General features: G+C 32.7%; 1 protein-coding gene across 1 annotated transcript; it reads right to left on the minus strand.

Moving 5' to 3' along the window:
• Positions 1–917: 917 nt before the first annotated feature.
• On the minus strand, positions 918–17,467 carry LOC127706403 (zinc finger protein 721-like). Its single transcript, XM_052210989.1, has 4 exons — positions 17,375–17,467; positions 8,533–9,163; positions 6,823–7,053; positions 918–5,819 (listed from the first exon to the last, which is right to left on the minus strand). Exons 2-4 carry the CDS (start codon positions 8,741–8,743, stop codon positions 1,105–1,107), a joined length of 5,157 nt encoding a protein of 1,718 aa, XP_052066949.1. The 5' UTR covers positions 8,744–9,163; positions 17,375–17,467; the 3' UTR covers positions 918–1,104.
• Positions 17,468–18,794: the final 1,327 nt, after the last annotated feature.

Raw genomic sequence — 18,794 nt, forward strand, 5'->3', positions numbered from 1 at the left:
TTATGGCTTCAATATAACTTATTGAAGGGATAATTGTTTGACAGCTTGTTGTTATTTAAATAAAAGAAAACGTGTTTTTTTCTACTTTTTATTGATGTACACAAGCTAAAGACCAAGCCGTACATTTATGTACCCAGAGGATTAGACTAACTGAGACACTTCAAAGTATCTGAAATATGCTGCTTCTGTTTTATTAAACCCAATTATGACCGAAATATCTTTGTGAAATAGATTGCCACAATTATAAACTAAAATGCCCAAACGGACATTTTTATCGATCGATAGTTGGTAAAAATTGAAATGACCGTTTCATGAAAATGCCTTGAATAACAAAATGTGGCACACCAATTCTATTTGACCGTTTGAGGCTGAGAGCAGCCGGTCTTTTTATGAAAGTTTCGGTCAAGTCCGGAATATATGACCGTTTTGGAAGCCCTGTTGTCAACGGTATACTAAACATCATTTAGATGGGAGCAATCTCTGAGGGTCCCGCTGTAAATAACGTGTGGTTAAAAAAATTGATATGAAACACTTTTTTAAAAGTTATTACATAGTCTCCTTATGTACTGAGAAATAAATAAAAAAAAACAATTACGGAAACATGAAAGTAAATGTTTCAAAATGTTGCTATGGATACTTTTTTTAGGGGGTCATAAGCAAGCTTTTGTCCATATAATTTATTAAATTCCACGAAGGTTTGACAAAGTTATTGATGACTGAAAATGTTTAACCACAGACAGAACCTAAATGTTGAGTTATCAACACTAATGTTACCGGTAAGTGCAAACGTCGCCCAAATCATCGTTTTGGAATTGATGAACACAAAATACTCCTAATGTGTAAATATTTTTTGAACTACAGAAGTCTCATTTTTGTCACAATTTTTTATCATAAGGCTATAATTTTTGTCTGTATACTTCTCTGTGTTAAATTTTAATTCGTTCCTAGTTTCATATCATAATGTAACGTAAAATATGTTATCAAAACTTCACTTAGTCTATGGGCCTATTGTATTTAAGATTAATTAAAAAAATTCTCTTATTCATAATCATTTAATTACATAGTTCTTACATAATTAAAGCAGTAATGTCAATTTTTTAAAGGTCATGCTGCTGACTTGTCATGTAAACGACTATGTGTATGTAGACTAGAGGTCTGGCTGAACCCTTTACCACACTCATGGCATTTGTATGGTTTTTCATTGGTATGGACACGAAGATGTGTTTTTAGATTGCCTTTAAAATTAAATTCTTTTCCACAAACATCACACTTAAATTGTTTCTTTTCGTAGTGCGTCTGCTGATGCCAGTTTAAACTATACTTTTGAGTAAACACTTTTCCACACGTAGAACACGGATAAGGTCCTTCAGATCTTGTTGCTTGTTTTGGTGCTGTTTTAAAATTCGATGCTTTTGCAACAACTCCTTTCTCTTTGACACATTTTTGTGTTGACATCATCCCTTCGCTTGTCCCTGATGAAGACAATGAATTTATCGAACTCGTTGATCTTTGATATATTTCTTTTACTTTTCCATGAGCAAGCTTTGTTTTTTGGGATTCAGCTGAGAGTTCTTTCTCTTCATGCTTTTTTGAATTCGATTCGTTCTCGTGTAATCTGTAATGTGTATTCAAACTGCTGCTTTGAGTAAACCCTTTATTACAAACTTTACAGCTATACGGCCTTTCATTTGTATGTGTTATCATGTGTTTTTCGTAATTACATTTAAAAGTAAATTCCTTTCCACACTGTTCACACACATATTGTTTATATGAAGTGTGTGTTTTTTGGTGTGCTGTACAACTTGCTGATTGGCTAAATCCTTTTCCACATATGCCACACGTGTATGGCTTTTCTCCGGAGTGCACACGTAGATGATCTCTTAGTGATTTTTGTAAACGAAACCTTTTTTGGCATACATTGCATTCATAAGGCTTTTCACCAGTATGAATACATATGTGCTTTTTTAACCCTTGACTTTTCACAAATCTTTTCTGACATATCCAACACGAAAATGGCTTGTTCCCTGAATGAACATAAATTCTGTGAGATTTTAAACCACCTATATTCTTAAATTCTTTTCTGCATGCTTCACACTTAAATTTATCTCCTTGTTTGTGAGTTTCTTTGTGACTTTCTAAATTCTCCAGTCTCTTAAATGCTTTGTAACATATACGGCACTTGTGTAATTTGATATCCTGGTGCATCAACAGATGTTGATTCAAGCCATGTGCTGTAGCAAATTGCAAACCACACACATAACATAAATACGGTTTTTCCCCAGTATGGGTTCTTCTGTGACAAAGTAATGAAGTTGTGGAAGAAAATGTGTTCTCACAAAATTTACACATGTACGGTTTCTCCCCAGTGTGTATGCGCTTGTGAATCTTCAAATATCTTTTACGACTGAATGATTTATCACATACATCACAAGAGAAAGGTTTGATATCTGAGTGTATTAAAAGATGTTTCTTATATTGAGCCATGTAATGAAATCCAGTTCCACAATGTAAACAAACAAACCTTTCAATTTTTTCAGGCACTGCTTCTTTGTTCATCCAAACATTGCTACTGAATGGTAACTGTTTCTTACTATTTTCAGATTCAAACTGGAGATCTTTATTACACTGGATACCATTTGAAACTTTTGTTTGAGAACAGGCATGTTTCATGTGTTTATTGAGTGAACTTTTTTCACGAAATCTTTTAAAACAAACAGAACACCTAAATGTTTTTTCACCTGCATGGTCATTCTGTCTATGGGCCCGCAGTTTACTTGCTTCCTTATAAATTCTGTCACACTGGTCACAGTTAAAATAATTCTCGCCAGTGTGTATCTGATTATGGATCTTTAAACTATATTTATTTCGAAAATTTTGTCCACAAAGATCACAATTTTGAATTTTAACTCCTGCATGACTGCTCTCATGTATTTTCAATTTGCTCATGCGATTAAAGCCAGCATTACATTCAGAACAATTAAATTTCCATTTATTTGAATATGATTTTGAAGGTGTTGACATGGAATGTGTTAACTCATGTGTTTTCAATAAGGCTAGGGAACAAAATTGTTCGTCACATTGGCAGCAGGTATATTTCTCATTTGAATTCAGAAAATATTTCTTATTACTGTTAACCTCAAATATATTAATGCCACCATTGTTTTGTTCCCTTTCTCTTTTCTTATAAGTGTTGTTCTTTTGTTCATCTTTTTTTGAAGCATTGTTGTGATAATAGTTCTCTCTAATATGGATATATAAATGCTTTATCAAATGTTTTTCAAGAATAAATTCTTCAGCACAAAAAACACAATTTAAAGTCTTTAAACATGTTAGACACACATGTGTCTGTTCATGAAGTTTTAAAGTGTCCTTATCTTCAAACATAGCATAACACTCTGAGCATTTAAAATTTTCTTCTAAAACATTTGTGTCACTAAATTCAGATTGGCTGTCAATGGACTGATAATTCATCCTGATCGCATCTACATTTTTACCAGAATCTTGACAATCTTTTCTTGACTGTCTTCTTTCTGTTTGATGTGACAACTCGTGAATTTGAAAATTAGACTTTCGACAAAAATATTTTCCACAAAAGGAACAAAGAAAAGGTTTTCTCTCCGTGATATCTTTATGGATTGGTATATGAAGCCACAAAGAGCTTTGATATTTGAATTTTTTATCACAGAATTCACATGTATATGGTGTTTCCCCTGTGTGAATTCGTCTGTGCATTCTTAAATGTGACATCCTCTTAAATTTTTTAGAACATAGGCAACATGAATAAGGTCTTTCATCTGAATGCATTTTCTGATGATTTTTTAGTACACTCATACGTTTATACTCTTTGCCACAAGGGAAGCACCAATGGGTAGTTTTCTGCTTTTGTATTTTTGTTCTGACTCTAGTGTGAATTGGCGTGTGCTGTTTTAAATGACTTGAATTCTTGAATTTTTTGCAACAAACATTACATGAATAAGGTCTTACATCTGAATGCATTTTCTGATGATTTTTTAGCACACTCATACGTTTATACTCTTTGCCGCAAGGGAAGCACCAATGGGTAGTTTTCTGCTTTTGTATTGTTGTTCTCACTGTATTGTGAATTTGGGTGTGCCGTTTTAAATGACTTGAATACTTGAACGATTTGCAACATACATTACATGAATATGGTCTGTCATCTGTATGTTTTTTCTGATGCTTTTTTAGCTTACTCATAGATTCAAACTCTTTGCCACATGGGAAGCACCAATGTGTAGTTTTCAGATTTTGTGTTTTTGTAATGACTCTAGTGTGAGTTCGGGTGTGCTTTCTTAAATGTCGTGACTTGGTGAACTTTTTGTAACATACATTACATGAATATTTAAATTCTTTTCCACATGGGAAACGAAACTTTTGATTTCTTAGTTTGTTTAATTTTTGTCCTTTGCAAATGTTTCCTTTCTGTTTCTGGTTATTTACCTCAAGTCTGGAACTGAAAGATTTCATGCCTTTGTTAACTTTGTCTTCTTTTGTTTCTTTGTCATTTGTTCTTAAACTATTACGATTTTCCTGATCTCCATTCAAATCATTACAAGCATTAACTACTCTTCTATTTGTTAATGCAGTTGATTGATTGTTTGCTGTGTTCTCTTTTAATTCATTTCCCTTTCGAATGTCTTTTAGAACAACATAACATTCTTTGATTTGTGGGTTTACATTGATAGTTTTTGCACTATCTGTTCTACCAAATTGAGTGTCTTTCAGAACAAAATTACATTCGTTGATTTGTAGGTTTATATCAATTTTCTTTGCACTAGCTGTCCTACCATATTGATTCTCTTTTAGAACAACAAAACACTCTTTGATTTGTGGGGTTACATTTATGATCTTTGCACTATCTTTCCTACCATATAGAGATCTAGCAGATTGACAAATTCGATCATTACCGTCATATGATGTCTCAACTTGCTGACTATCAGATCCACTATTAAATACGCTTGGTCTAAAGTTTTCAGAACCATCATGGTCATCTGATTGGCCACTTTCATTGTTATTTGTTGTAACAGAGTTCAAATCATTAAACTGATCATCACTCAATCTGAATGTTTTCTGTATTTGAGCATCTTCTAAATGTTCACTATTACTTGTTGTAGACTGCTTTTTATTGAACTGATCTTCATTCAACTGATATGGTATATTTGTTTCAATCTCACCTAATAAATCATGAAGAGTGTTGTCTGTTATTACGATTTGAGAGTCAGGCAATTCATTACAAGGCCAATCCTGACTTGTATCTTTCTGGTTTTCTTTATTTCTTTTTTCTATATGTTCACTCTTATTTGTAATTGTTAGTTTTTCAATAATTTGAGTTTTTTTCTTAACACGAGAAGTGCTTGTGTCCCATTCTGTACTATCAAACAGTTTCTCTACATTGCCCCTTTCACTCTTACGTGTCGATTTAATATCAGGTTTATTTACATTTTGTATGCACTTGATGCTTGCTTCAGAAGTTTTACATTGTGCTTCCTTATCTGATACACTGACCTTTTTATTTTTCTTACTTTCTTTGTTTGGAATTATCTGGTTTTCTGTAATATCAGTTTGTTTACTTGTTCTGCTTGATGTGTCTTGATTAGTAGAACAACCTTTGTTATTAAGTGGTGACCATGCTGCATCATCTCTGACACTTCTAGTTCTCCTTTGAACCTCTGCAGTAGCATCATCTTTTGCATGTTCTGGTTTTGCACTTTTGGAGGTGGTGGCACCGACATCATTGCCTTTACTTCTAATGTTTTGATCCTCATTTTTATTAAGGACACTGGCACTCGTATCATCATTTTCTAAAAAATACAGGACATAACATCTAAGTAACTTGAGACTTAATCATTACTTTTGGCTCTCTTAACCCTTTATTTCTCACTTTACTAATCAATCAGTAAAATAACAGTTTGTGTTTGCTGCTTATTGCTTTCTTCTAAGTTCATAGCTTTTAGCAACCTTCAAATCAGTCTCTTTTCGTGGCCCTGCTCTGTGGTCTGGTATTGTACTTTACTTTTTCAATAATTTTGAATAGCTTTATGTTTTTTCTGTATACTAAAAGTGCTTGTGTCCCTTACTTCCCTATCAAACATTTTCTCTACAAGTCCATGTACAATTTTATATATCACTTTAATAGCATGCTTATTTACATTTTGCAATTTTCGCTAGCCAAGAACTACAATCCTGTTCCCTGCTCTCCATCCTAGGCGGATAGAATTTTAGATACACGAGGTAATGATTTTTATTGGTCACAGTTGTAACTGGCTGCTTCCACTCAAAATGCACCTTCGTTAAGATCACGTGTATATATAGAAAATGTAAATAAAAGATTGCCACATGCCGATTGTGCAACAACTGTTAACCCTAAATTATAGGAAGATGTACAATGACAATTGTAATGTTCTTAATCAACTAATTGAAGTTCCTGGATATGTTTCTTGTGCAAATATTAGAATGTCATCGTATATTTTCGGTTCCCGCTTCACGAGAGTTGTAAACACAAGACACGTCCATTTTTACACCTTCAAACTGAATAAAGTGCTGCCATTGGTAAAGAATGATGTAGTCAGAATGGGCGTGACATAAGTCTGCCCTTAGACGGCACTGCATTTTAATCACATATATTGGCTTAAAATGGCAAGGGTGGTGAGTATGGGACAGGATTGTAACCCTTGGCTTGCGAAGATGACATTTTGCTAGCCCTAGAAGTTTTAATATATGATACATTGAATTTTTTTATTTCCCTAACCTTTTTACTGGAAATTAACTGGTTTTATGCATTATCATATTCTTTTATGGTTCTACCTAATGAGTCTTGATAAGTAGCACAGCCTTTGTTCGTAAGTTGTGACCCTGTTGATTCATCCCTGACAGTACAAGTTCTTCTTTTGACCTCTGCAGTAACAACATCATTTGCATGTTCTGGTATTTCAGTAAATGCACTTTTAGTTGTCACTGCAAAGACTTCATTGCTTTTACTTCCAATGTTTTGATCGTCATTTTTATTTAGGAAGCTGCCACTTGCATCATCATTGTCTGAAATGAGCAGGATATATCATGTTTTTAAGGAAACTTAATAATTATTTCGACTTCTTTTATCTCCATATTTCCGAGGAAAAAACACACATTATACTACTCAATTGGTAAAATAACAGTTGGAGTATACTGCTTAATTCTCTCTTCTCTGTTCACAGCTTTAATTGATCGTAGATGGACTGTTTTCAATAACAAATAAAGTCATCATAGACAGGCTTAAAATTTTGAACACAAGATGCAAGTTTCGTCTACAAAAAACTCATCAGTGACTGTACATGCTGTAGAATCAACATTTTTAAGCTTCTTTCATATTTGCAAATTTCTTTCAACATGTTCTAGGAGTTAACTGGTACTTTTACAAAGATCATATGATCAAAAATAAAAATGCAAGTTATTTTTTCTGCAATTTGTTGTATAGATAAGTTGATACTAGAATGCTCTAGTCATGTTATTCTAATGTTCACACAATTGACACAAAATTTCTTGGCAGGGTACTAGCTTTCAATGTGGGAGATAAAGGTTGGTTTGGAATCCAAGTCAAAATAAAGACATGACTATTGAAAATTGTTTCTTCTCCACTAAGCATTGGGCATCTAGAAGAGAGAACAACATATGCTTGACCCAGAGACTCAGAGAGTCAGACTACTGTTTTAAGGTAGGAAGATATATCTTCCTTCAGATTTCAAACCTTGTGAACTAATACATTGAAAAACTGCTCAGTGTGTCCATCTAGACCAAAGTAACTGTATGGTATTAAAAACATTTCATCCTGGTTAAGAGCATGATGAGGTTATAGATAATCACAGTAGGTGTATACAGTATGATTCAATTAAAAATAACTTCAACTAAAATCAATTCACTGATATATAAGTTAAATGTGTTTATATGAGGAGATATGTATACATTGATATATTACAAAGTGAAACACTCACTCTCACCATCATTCAACTTCACAGTTAACATTTGCGGAGATTTTCCATCGAATCAATTTAATTCCTGTAATTCAGTGTTTGTTGTTGGTTTACTTATATCATGTATATCTTCTGTCATGTATGTCAGAACCTTTTAACCTTGCTATAGGTGCAGATTTGCTCATTGTTGAAAAGTGCATGTTGATCTCAGGCTAATGTCTGCATCATTTGGTCTCTGGTGGATAGTTGTTTCATTGAAAACATTTCTCACCTTATTCTCCTTTAGTTGTACATGTATTGCAGTGTAAGATATAATATCATGAAAAAAACATATTTAAAATACTTTTGGTTAAATGATACTGTAAATTCAGAAATTATTGCTCTTATTATTAATTCAATTATTGCTATTTTAGAAAAAGCTATGTACAGACAATTATTTACCATATATCATGTATATCAGAATGTGTGTTCTTATTATTGCGATACTCAACACTGCTCAAGTAGTTGCATTATTCACATGAATAAAAACCTTGAAATAATTTCTGACTTTACAGCTTTCTATACATACTTATTTCTGTACTACAGATAAGTTGACCAGAGCTGGCTGTTTCAGAGCAAGTGTTCACAGTCTCCTTGTTATCTTCATTTTGCTCCCCAGAACTACAAACTTCAAACCAGAGGGTGTCCCAAGTCAAAATTTCACCTTCGACTTTAATCTCGTCAAATGATCTATTGTCATTGTTCTCTACAATATCTCCTTGGAGACTAAATTCCATCATAAGATGTTTTCTTAAACGTCTGGTTAGGATTCAACCAGGAGATGATTGTCTGTATTTCTTACTTTCATATATATAATGAAATTGGATTATTTGGTTTTTGCTTTAAACTGATGAGATTCTGCCTGTCACTGTCTTACTAACATGCTTTGTTAGTCAATGCTTTCATTCAGGATATGTTTTTTTTATTTTTCAGGTTAAGAACCTGATTTGTTTATGTTCATTATTCGATAAGGCACAGATATCTTTTTCAGCATGTTCAGATAGCTTTATAGTCAATGACATCATTGAATCTTAGGAACTGTTGGATATATATAAATATTGCATGGAAATCACTATGCTTTTCTGCTTTAATAGATTCACATCAGTCTGAATATTGGATATGATTTTCAGTTCTTCTCAAAAGCTTCTCTTGTTTCTAATCTGAAATATATTTGTAATTGAAACTCCATGTCATATTATTGGTTTATAACTAATTTGTGTTGATCATTGTCCATGTTGTCATTTTGCTTAGTTTCATCTACTGTGGATTCATTTATTTTCGTGGGTACCAATTTTCGTGGATTAATGAAAACTTACATGTTCGTGGATATTTAAATTCATGGTTTTGCCGAAGTCTGCATACAAGCCTTTAGGAAATTTGTCATTCGTTGAACATTTAATTTCGTGGTTCACCAATACCCACGAAATCCACGAAAATTGGTATCCAACGAATAAAAATGAATCCACAGTATTACATGTTCTAACATCAAACTAAGACTAAATTCTTTTAAACTCAATTTTTCTATTAATATATCTGTGTGGTTTTTTATTTCACATTTGCTAGAGGTGAAGGGGGAGTGTTGAGATCTCACAAAACATGTTTAACCCTGCCCCATATGTGTGCCTGTCCCAAGTATGGAACCTCTAGCCTTTGTTATTCTTGTGAGTTTTTACATTGATTCATAAGTATGTTTCAAGGTTTAGTGTGGAGCTTCCATTTTGATGAAATGATCAACATTATTGCTTAGGGGCCAGCTGAACCCTGCTGTACGGTGTGGACTTTTCTCAATAATGCATTGAAGACCTATTAGTGGCATTAGGCTGTTTTCTGCTCTTTAGACAGGTTGTTGTCTCTGGCATGTTTCCCATTTCCGTTCTCTTATCTATTAGACTTTTAGTTCAGGAATGTGTTTAATACATGGATACTTTCGGTAAATTGTAAAAGTATGATTACAATTAATGATAAAGATCTTGAAAAGTGTCTTTAACAAAACCTGTCAAATATGCAGACCTGCCAACTTTTGAAAATCTCCATGGGGGATTTAGTGCGCGACCAGATTTTTAAGGGTTATACTTATTAGCGGCGTTTCTGTGTGCACTGTTTTTTACTCTTGAAATAGTCTCATATCTCTTTTAAATAGTCGCATATCTCTTCTTTTTTCTTTTGGTATACTGATGATGAGCTAATAAACCGTGGTTTCTTCTATTTGCATGATTCTTGTACTTATCAATTGGCAAAATAACTTAAGAATAGAGAAAAATGGCATTAAAAAATAAAGGATACAAAGGGATAACATCCCCCCCCTTTTTCCCCCTCCAAAGAACTTCTTATCTTTGAACTATGACTCAAAAGACCTCAACCTAAATTCCTAAAGTTAGAAGGATGAAGACAGATCAGTATTAAAGAAACAAGAGGCTCTCAAGAGCCTGAATCGCTCACCTGTTATCTATTTTGCTTAAATCTTTCGTCAATGATTATTTCTGCTTTTTACCCATATGTTCCATTTTAGCCGTAGTGTCTATGTTTCTTGACGTACAAGGAAATGAAGTACAAAATTTATACTTAATTCATTTGAGAAGATTTTTAAAGTTAAAAACATAAAACAACTTGTGTAAAATTGTCCTTAAAGGGCAATAACTCCTAAAGGGGTCAATTGACCATTTTGGTCATATTAACTGTTTTGTAGATCTTACTTTGCTGAACATTTTTGCTGTTTACAGTTTATCTTTATCTTCAATAATATTCAAGAAAATAACCAAAAACTGCAAAATTTCCTTAAAGGGAAACTTCGCAAAAAAATGAAAAATTGATATTATGTTGATTATGTATAAAAAACCACAAATTCATAAATATTAAAGTTTAATTCTGCTAGATAAGAGATCACCATCGATTTTAAATTTAGAGTATCACTTCTCCGCGTGCGGCCATTTTGGCATCATCCCTGAATAGAAACCACGATATATCTATAAACCACAAAGGACCAAAACAAGCAGTAACCTAACGTAGCCGTAATTGAGTGTCGATATCTTGTCAAGCGTACGGTTGTTTTACCCGACAAGGAAAGCCTAAACAGTTTCCCGGGTCACACAAAAAGATTATAATAGACATGGTTGTGCATGCAACCTTTCCTAACTAACTTGATACGGAAAATGTAATTATATATAATTTTTTTTGAATAACTAGTACTATGGTCTGTCGTTTTGAAACTAGTTTTTTTTACTAAGTTTTTGAAACAAGAAATGTTAATGGAAATTAGTTAAAAAGTTCAAAGTGATAAATTAAGTGTTCCGTGTAAAAATGTTTTCGAAAATCTAGTGTGTTCATAATTCATTTATGTAATAATCTTATTTAAATAAATTCGGACCTTCCCTTATCTGATCACCAGCATTGCTAAAGGAATTGTTCCCAGAGGTATTGTGAGTTGACACGTCCAGGTATTCAAGCGATTTCCTGTCGGGCTTTTAAACTCTTATTACACAATTACATAAAGCAAGTTCGTGCATCACTTCACCTCTGAGGGTATTGAGAAGTGTACACGGCCGATAACTTGTAACTTTCCATTTTGAAACTATCAGGTGAATATACATCTTTGTCTTGCGTGTCCGATAGTGATATGCTAGTCTTTACTAAACCATAGATATAATAGCCATTATATATATGACTAAACTCATACGCTTGTTTATAAATAACATTTATGGTGTAAAGAACATTTATCAAAATCTAAATAATTCCAAAAAAAGATTTGATAAAATAAAAATATATTTACATATTTTCCAAACGTAAATTGGGGAAAATGTAAGTAATTACTCGTTGTCAATAATTATGGACATTTTGAAACGTACAAATATTGATTTAACAAAATGTACGCACTTGTCGATCATTGGATTATACGCCTAGATAGAAGGTTACGGAACTATAGATAGTCGCAATTTAGAATATATACATGTATATTGAATATACGAAAGAAACATCCAAAACCAATCTGATTTAAATACAGGTCGATATCTAAGTGTCTCATAAGTCTATTATAAGGCTGGATATTTGATCTCTGTTTTTATTATGAATTGTTGTATATATATATTGTTTGATCAAATATGTGACACTATAATAAATAATTATTTATTTTATTTATTTTATTTATTTTATTTATTTTATTTATTTTATTTATTTTATTTATTTTATTTATGTATATCTAACTTGCTTTGGTTCATCAAAGTTATGCACATAGTAAAATCACAGATTTTTATTTCCATAAGATTATTTTGAACAGTTTAAGAAAGTCGTCATCATCTCAATGGTTGTGTATTATATATAATAATGTAATAATGTGAACATGGTTCTATTATACCTCATGTCAATTTTCCTGTTCCGACATGCATGTAATATATATGCCACTGGACGTACACTAATGATCCCCAAAAAGCTTATTTGAAGAAATAAAGAAACTTCACTCCGAATTGACTGATAGTAGATGTGTTAACGTCTGGTCAGCTAGAAGGTTGATTAATTTATTTAGTTAGCTTAATAGGGATGGGGGGTAAACCATTCCTAATATTGCACTTATGCATAAAATATTAAATGAGAGTAATATAAGAGAAAATATAAATACGAAAAGTCGCATATCTGGTAAAAAAAAAAGTCTCACTGGCAACTATAGAATTTCACGTACACTTGTCATTCTTAATCGAAATAACGGACAGTCATTAAAATACATGCATGTACACTTTGATAAAAAGGGGTGCTGCAGTTGCATATTATTCATCATAAATCTATTTCAAGTATATACTTTCCTGTCATTCTTACAAGTTAACGCAGAGACATGTAACTTTACATCTCTAGTTAACGACAATCAACCATATAAATATTTGAATCTGATGTGACTTACCGTTCATCTCTTTCTTTTTTCATTTTTTTTTTTTTATTTGGGCAGGTACACAAACATTGTTATGTTAGATATACTGTTCCCAGGTTGGGAGGGGGCGGTGGTTGGGGGTGAAGTATATCGAAAGTTACAAAATAAGAACGTTGTATTTATGAATTTACATGAAGAATTCTGATCTTGGGCGTATGTTTCTTTTTTTTTTAAGTTCAGTGATTTAAATTGAGAGAAAAAAATAAAGTCAGAATTTAAATCGTACCGGCAATTTCCACCTAAGACTCCTCTAAAATCATGAATGGTCATGCTTCACAATCATCAGAATTTTCTTTGCATTGGTACATTCTGTATCGGTAGTGATTTACCTTGACATTTCCGGGTATAACAGAGCTACTTGTATATTACCTGTATGTGGTTAGGTGACGTCCCATGAGGTCTTGCGTATACAGGTTCACATTTATAATGGTTTCTGATATAACAAGGTTTTATGACATTCACACTTCTGCATGTTCTGTATACCAAATTCTTATCTTATTTTCAGACCAAACGAGGATATGAATATTTTCCAGGAAAAATATTGAGTATCAAAGTATCAAATTAATTTCGGGATTTTTTTCTTTCTTGGTATTAAATCACAGAAACTTAAAGAAAATACTGCTTGTCCGCTTTAGGTGTATTCTTGTCAGTTAAGACTGACATATATGTCTCTGGTATAAAGTGGGTTTATGAATGAATGATAAGTCTTGCAAAGGTACAAGATATAAAGCACATTGAAAAAATTGATTCCTCCGGTCTGTCTCCATTCAAAAAAGGAAAGTTGACGTTAGATTGATTCTGTTATTTTTTTTAAACATCGTTGGTCAAATAGCTAAAGTATGTATACGTTGTGAGATTTTAAAATATTTTAATAAGGGCATTCCCGATTAGGTAAATGTAGATCGCTGTGGACGGACCAAGCTATATTAATCATGTAACCGCGATAATTTTCTCTAAACATTGAAATATTCACGGTTAATACCCACGATAATTTGAAAAAGTAAGTACAGTGTTTGGTTTATACGCTCGTTTTCGTGGGCCATTTTTATTTGTAAAATTATTTAATTGAAAGTAATTCAGAATTTCGATGTTACAACAAAATACTCACCTATCTATTTTAAAATTAAGCTTACGCAAAATATAAAAGATATACATGTATATAACGGCGATTCAGGTATTTTGCCACCATATTCCTCCCCAAATAATTAATGTTTTTATCATTCATACGAAATGTTGTTCACACCCGTAACGGTGAACCGTGTTGGCTAAAATTCACCGAGTGAAGATCAAAAGAATAGAATTACAGAATGCTAATCTTTTAATTACCTTGAATTTAACCACGCATTCAACAGGTGGTCACTTAGTGTCACAGTACAATACACATTGTATTTACACAGTACTCGACTGAAGTAAAAGCCTTCAGGTGAGAATACAAACATGCATTTGTAAAACAATATCAGTTATATATATTTGTTCAAAATATCCGTCGGAAAAAAAATTCATGAAAATATATTCTATTGTATGATTTACTTTTATTACTATAATCATATCAGAAATCCTTTAAATATAAATTGTACACTTTAATTTTGAAAGTTGCACGGCGGATCACTTTACTTTCTTAATTATTAGTTGGTTAATAGCTACGCCAAAAGTCGTCGATGCGCTTTAAATCGCGTTATTAGATGATTAACGAACAAGACTTACATCGAGATTTATTCACTCCCGGCATGCAAAAAGACTTAAACTACGTCACATAAGTCAGGAAGTTGGAATAAATTAAATTATTAATTCCCAATTTTCTTCTTTATTAGTGTTCATATCCAGATAAAACTTGGTAAATATGTTTTTTATGGTATTATGAACATAATAAGATGAAAAGTAAAAAATCGCGAATTTTCCCTTTAAAACAACCAATTTAGTGGCAGCAACCCAACAATGGGTTGTTCGGTGTGTCTGAAAATTTCAAGGCCGATAGATCTTGACCTTTGGAACATTTTACCTCATGTCAGATTTGCTCTAAATGCTTTAGTTTTTGAGATATAAGCCAAAAAATGCATTTCACCCCTATGTTCTACTTTTAGCCATGGCGGCCATGTTTGTTAATGGATCAAAATTTCGGATACAATTCATAAACTAGATTCGTAAAGGAACATTCATTCAAAGTTAAGAAGTATTAGGCACAATAGTTTCAGAAGAGAAGATTTTTAAATGTAAGCAAACTTGATGAACACATTGCGTAAAATTGTATTTAAAGGGCAATAACTCCTTAAGGGGTCAATTGACAAATTTGGTCATTTAATTTTTCTGTAGATCTTACTTTGCTGAACACTATTGCTGTTTACAGTTTATATCTTTCTATAATAATATTCAAGATAATAACAAAAAACTGCAAAATTTCCTCAAAACTACCAATTTAGTGGCAGCAACCCAACAATGGGTTGTTCGATTTGCCAGAAAATTTCAGGGCTGATAGATCTTGACCAATTGAACAATTTTACTCGTGTCAGATTTGCTCTAAAAGCTTTAGTTTTGGAGATATAAGCCAAAAACTGCATTTGACCCCTATTTTCTATTTTTAGCAATGGCGGCCATGTTTGTCAATGGATTAAAACTTCGGATAAAATTTATAAACTAGATATCCTAAGGAACATTTGGATGAAGTTTGAAGGTATTTGGCGCAGTAGTTTCAGAGGAGAAGATTTTTAAATGTTAGCAAACTTGATGAACAAATTGTGTAAAATTGTCTTTAAAGGGCAATAACTCCTTAAGGGGTCAATTGACAATTTTGGTCATTAAACTTTTTTGTAGATCTTACTTTGCTGAACATTATTGCTGTTTACAGTTTATATCTATCTATAATAATATTCAAGATAATAACAAAAAACTGCAAAATTTCCTTAAAACTACCAATTTAGTGGCAGCAACCCAACAATGAGTTGTTCGATTCGTCTGAAAATTTCAGGACTGATAGATCTTGACCAATTGAAAAATTTGATCCTATGTCAGATTTGCTCTAAAAGCTTTAGTTTTTGAGATATAAGAAAAAACTGCATTTGACCCCTATGTTCTATTTTTAGCCATAGCGGCCATGTTTGTCAATGGATCAAAACTGCGGATACAATTTATAAACTAGATACCCTAAGGAACATTTAATTAAAGTTTGAAGGTATTTGGCCCAGTAGTTTCAGAGGAGAAGATTTTTTAAATAGTTTACGACGACAGACAACGACGGACGCCAAGTGATGGCATAAGCTCACATGGGGCCCTTTGGGCCCCGGTGAGCTTAAAATGGATAAAATTTGAGTTATCTTACTTTGTGTTCAGAGGTGCTCTTACCGGCGGAGGCTTATAAACAGTAAAAGTGAATACAAAATGGCGTTGTTTTTAAATCAGATTTGGACAGAAACACGTCTGATTTCAAAATTTTTAACAGATTTCAAGATAAACGCTGTTTTCTAATGAGTTCATTACAGTTTTCATCTTTCATTTAATTACGATTTTGTCTTGAAACTACGGTAAATGTTGCAAATTGTGATGGTATGATAAATTGGTTAAAATTGAAATGATGACTGACTGATTCTGTTTACAAATTAATTAATTTTGAGGATTTTTATGACCCATCAGATAAGCCGATTACATGTAACAACAAATTATGACACCTGTTGTGATCATTGATTAGCGTAGGATCATAAACTTGTCATAAATATGACAGGATTAGGAGCATATATTGTATAATATATAGATAGTCAAGGGTATAGCTTTAAAAATCAAACAAGTTATTATAGAATGGATTGTGGGAATTCTGACAGAGTGAAAGTTATTTCTTCCTGTCATGAATTGTGTCAAAATAACACTAGTCTGTTATTTTACAAAGACATATATACAGACATTGTTTCTTTGTTCAATAACAGATATGTGTTATATACAGCCCTTTTTGTCCATTTGTTATGATGATTTTTTATTTTTATTTATTTGCTTTGCTTATGCATTACCTGTGCTGTAGCTGCTTTCAGTCTTTTGCTTGTGCTTCATAGTGTTTAATTTTGCATGTGCTACTTGAATACACATATTGTGTGTTACTATGTGCTGATATTTGACATTTGTTTTAATATATATCTTGCTTAGCTTTTATTTTGCATGTGCTATCTATGTATTAACATGATTAATACATGTATGTGCTGTCTGTATGTTTGTGTTGTATATGAATCTGATGTTATTACATGTATATTTTGTTTATTAATATCAGTCGGTTAAAGAGCTCTTAAGAGCTCATGTTCCTTGTTTATTATGTATATATGAAACCCGACTTTAAATAAAGATTACTTTACAGTTTACTTTATTTTACTTTAAGTACACATGTACGACCAAAGTGGTATATAGGGCCGAACCGGTTCCATGGTCGAACGTCTTGTATCTTGCGTGACACTTCCAATTCAGTGGCAAAATTTGATAAACTTACAAGTACCACTACTGTATTTTAAAATCTGAGAAACATGAGAACTTTATTATTCATGATTGGCACACTTTCCACGTCCTCATTTTTGCCTTCTCGATATTTTGTGTCGAGAAAATTCATTGGTTGATATGGAAGACATTTTAAATACAAAATGAAGGACGGTAATGTCTTTGTAATTTTTCAGTTTATTTCATGACCTTTTAAATGGACTGAACATTTCTCTGATTGATTCATCGATCTAGCTAAACAAGATTTTGATTTTCAAATTTGACTGATAAAAAGGAGGTAGATACAATGGCTGTAGGTGATTAATATATCACTGCAGCCTAATACCTTAGGATGCTCCACAAAAATGATTGAAACCGGCTTATTTCCAGTGATCGAGGTCCTTTAGGGCCGATATGTGCATATATATGATGCTTTGATTATTAAAATAATTTGTTTTGTTACATGTTTTTATATTCGGTAAAAAGCTCAGCAGAGCTTATGTTTATATGTTTTATTCTATACCAAATCAAAATAAAGTTTGCTGTTCTATCGTGTCTATTCATTCCTGGACCAGTGGGAAGTCTAATCAAATCCGAACACCTGAAGCAATTATTTCGGCACCCATAATTAAGCATGTTAAATGTAATATAATGTTTTGCAACTTCTAAAATAATAATTTCTTTTTATAATATTTTCACTCGATAATGGTGCCAATAATTAAGTCAGATTGGCCATTTTCCCGTTTTTTTAAAAATTTTTATCTCTTTTTTTCATTATAATTAAACTACTGAGAGTCAGAACTTCTACTATAACGAATATACACACTTAAAGCAGGGACAGTCTACACAAAAGCAGAGAAGTCTATACTAAAGCAGAGACAGTCTTTACTGGGGCTCCCACAGGGTACCCCCCTCAGGTCGCAAGGTCGCTTTTAAATTCGTCGCAAGGTCGCGAGGTCGTTTTTAAGGGAAAGGTACAGGTCGCAGGTCGTTTTTTCCAACATAGAGGTCGGAAGTCGTTTTTATATTTAAAGGATCCATTTAAGTCATTGTTGTGTCGATTCTTGTGTTATTAAACAAGGGACATATATGTTCCTGATTAAACCTTTTAGTTTTAAATTAGATATTTGGACATTTTGCTGTGCCCTTGGGTTCGGTTGTTCTTGTTTTGTTTGAGGCCATCCAGAGATGACTGGCTTCAAGTGGGAAGTTCCTGCTCTATTGAAGTTTGTGTCGTAAGCTCTAGATTTATTTTTGTGTGGCATTTAATGATCAGTATGTGATGTCTTTGTGCGATTAACCAATATCCGTTCTTTTCCATATTGAGACCAAAACAGGAATTAAACTTTTCGATTTTTCAGAACAGTAGTTTCAACCAAACATTCAGTGTTTCACTAGTCCAACACAATATTCATATTGAGCAAGTCCCCAGGACT

Source organism: Mytilus californianus, unplaced genomic scaffold, assembly GCF_021869535.1.
Source record: "Mytilus californianus isolate M0D057914Y unplaced genomic scaffold, xbMytCali1.0.p SCAF_6, whole genome shotgun sequence".
NCBI classification, from domain to species: Eukaryota; Metazoa; Mollusca; class Bivalvia; order Mytilida; family Mytilidae; genus Mytilus; species Mytilus californianus.

What these genes read in the sequence shown, in the direction of transcription:
- LOC127706403 (XM_052210989.1), bottom strand. Translation starts at nt 8,743, where the DNA reads ATGATGGAATTTAGTCTCCAAGGAGATATTGTAGAGAACAATGACAAT. An exon ending in TATCTGTAGTACAGAAATAA is followed by an intron (nt 7,054 to 8,532) that starts GTATGTATAGAA and finishes TGCTCATTTCAG; the next exon opens with ACAATGATGATGCAAGTGGC. An exon ending in TACTTATCAAGACTCATTAG is followed by an intron (nt 5,820 to 6,822) that starts GTAGAACCATAA and finishes TGTATTTTTTAG; the next exon opens with AAAATGATGATACGAGTGCC.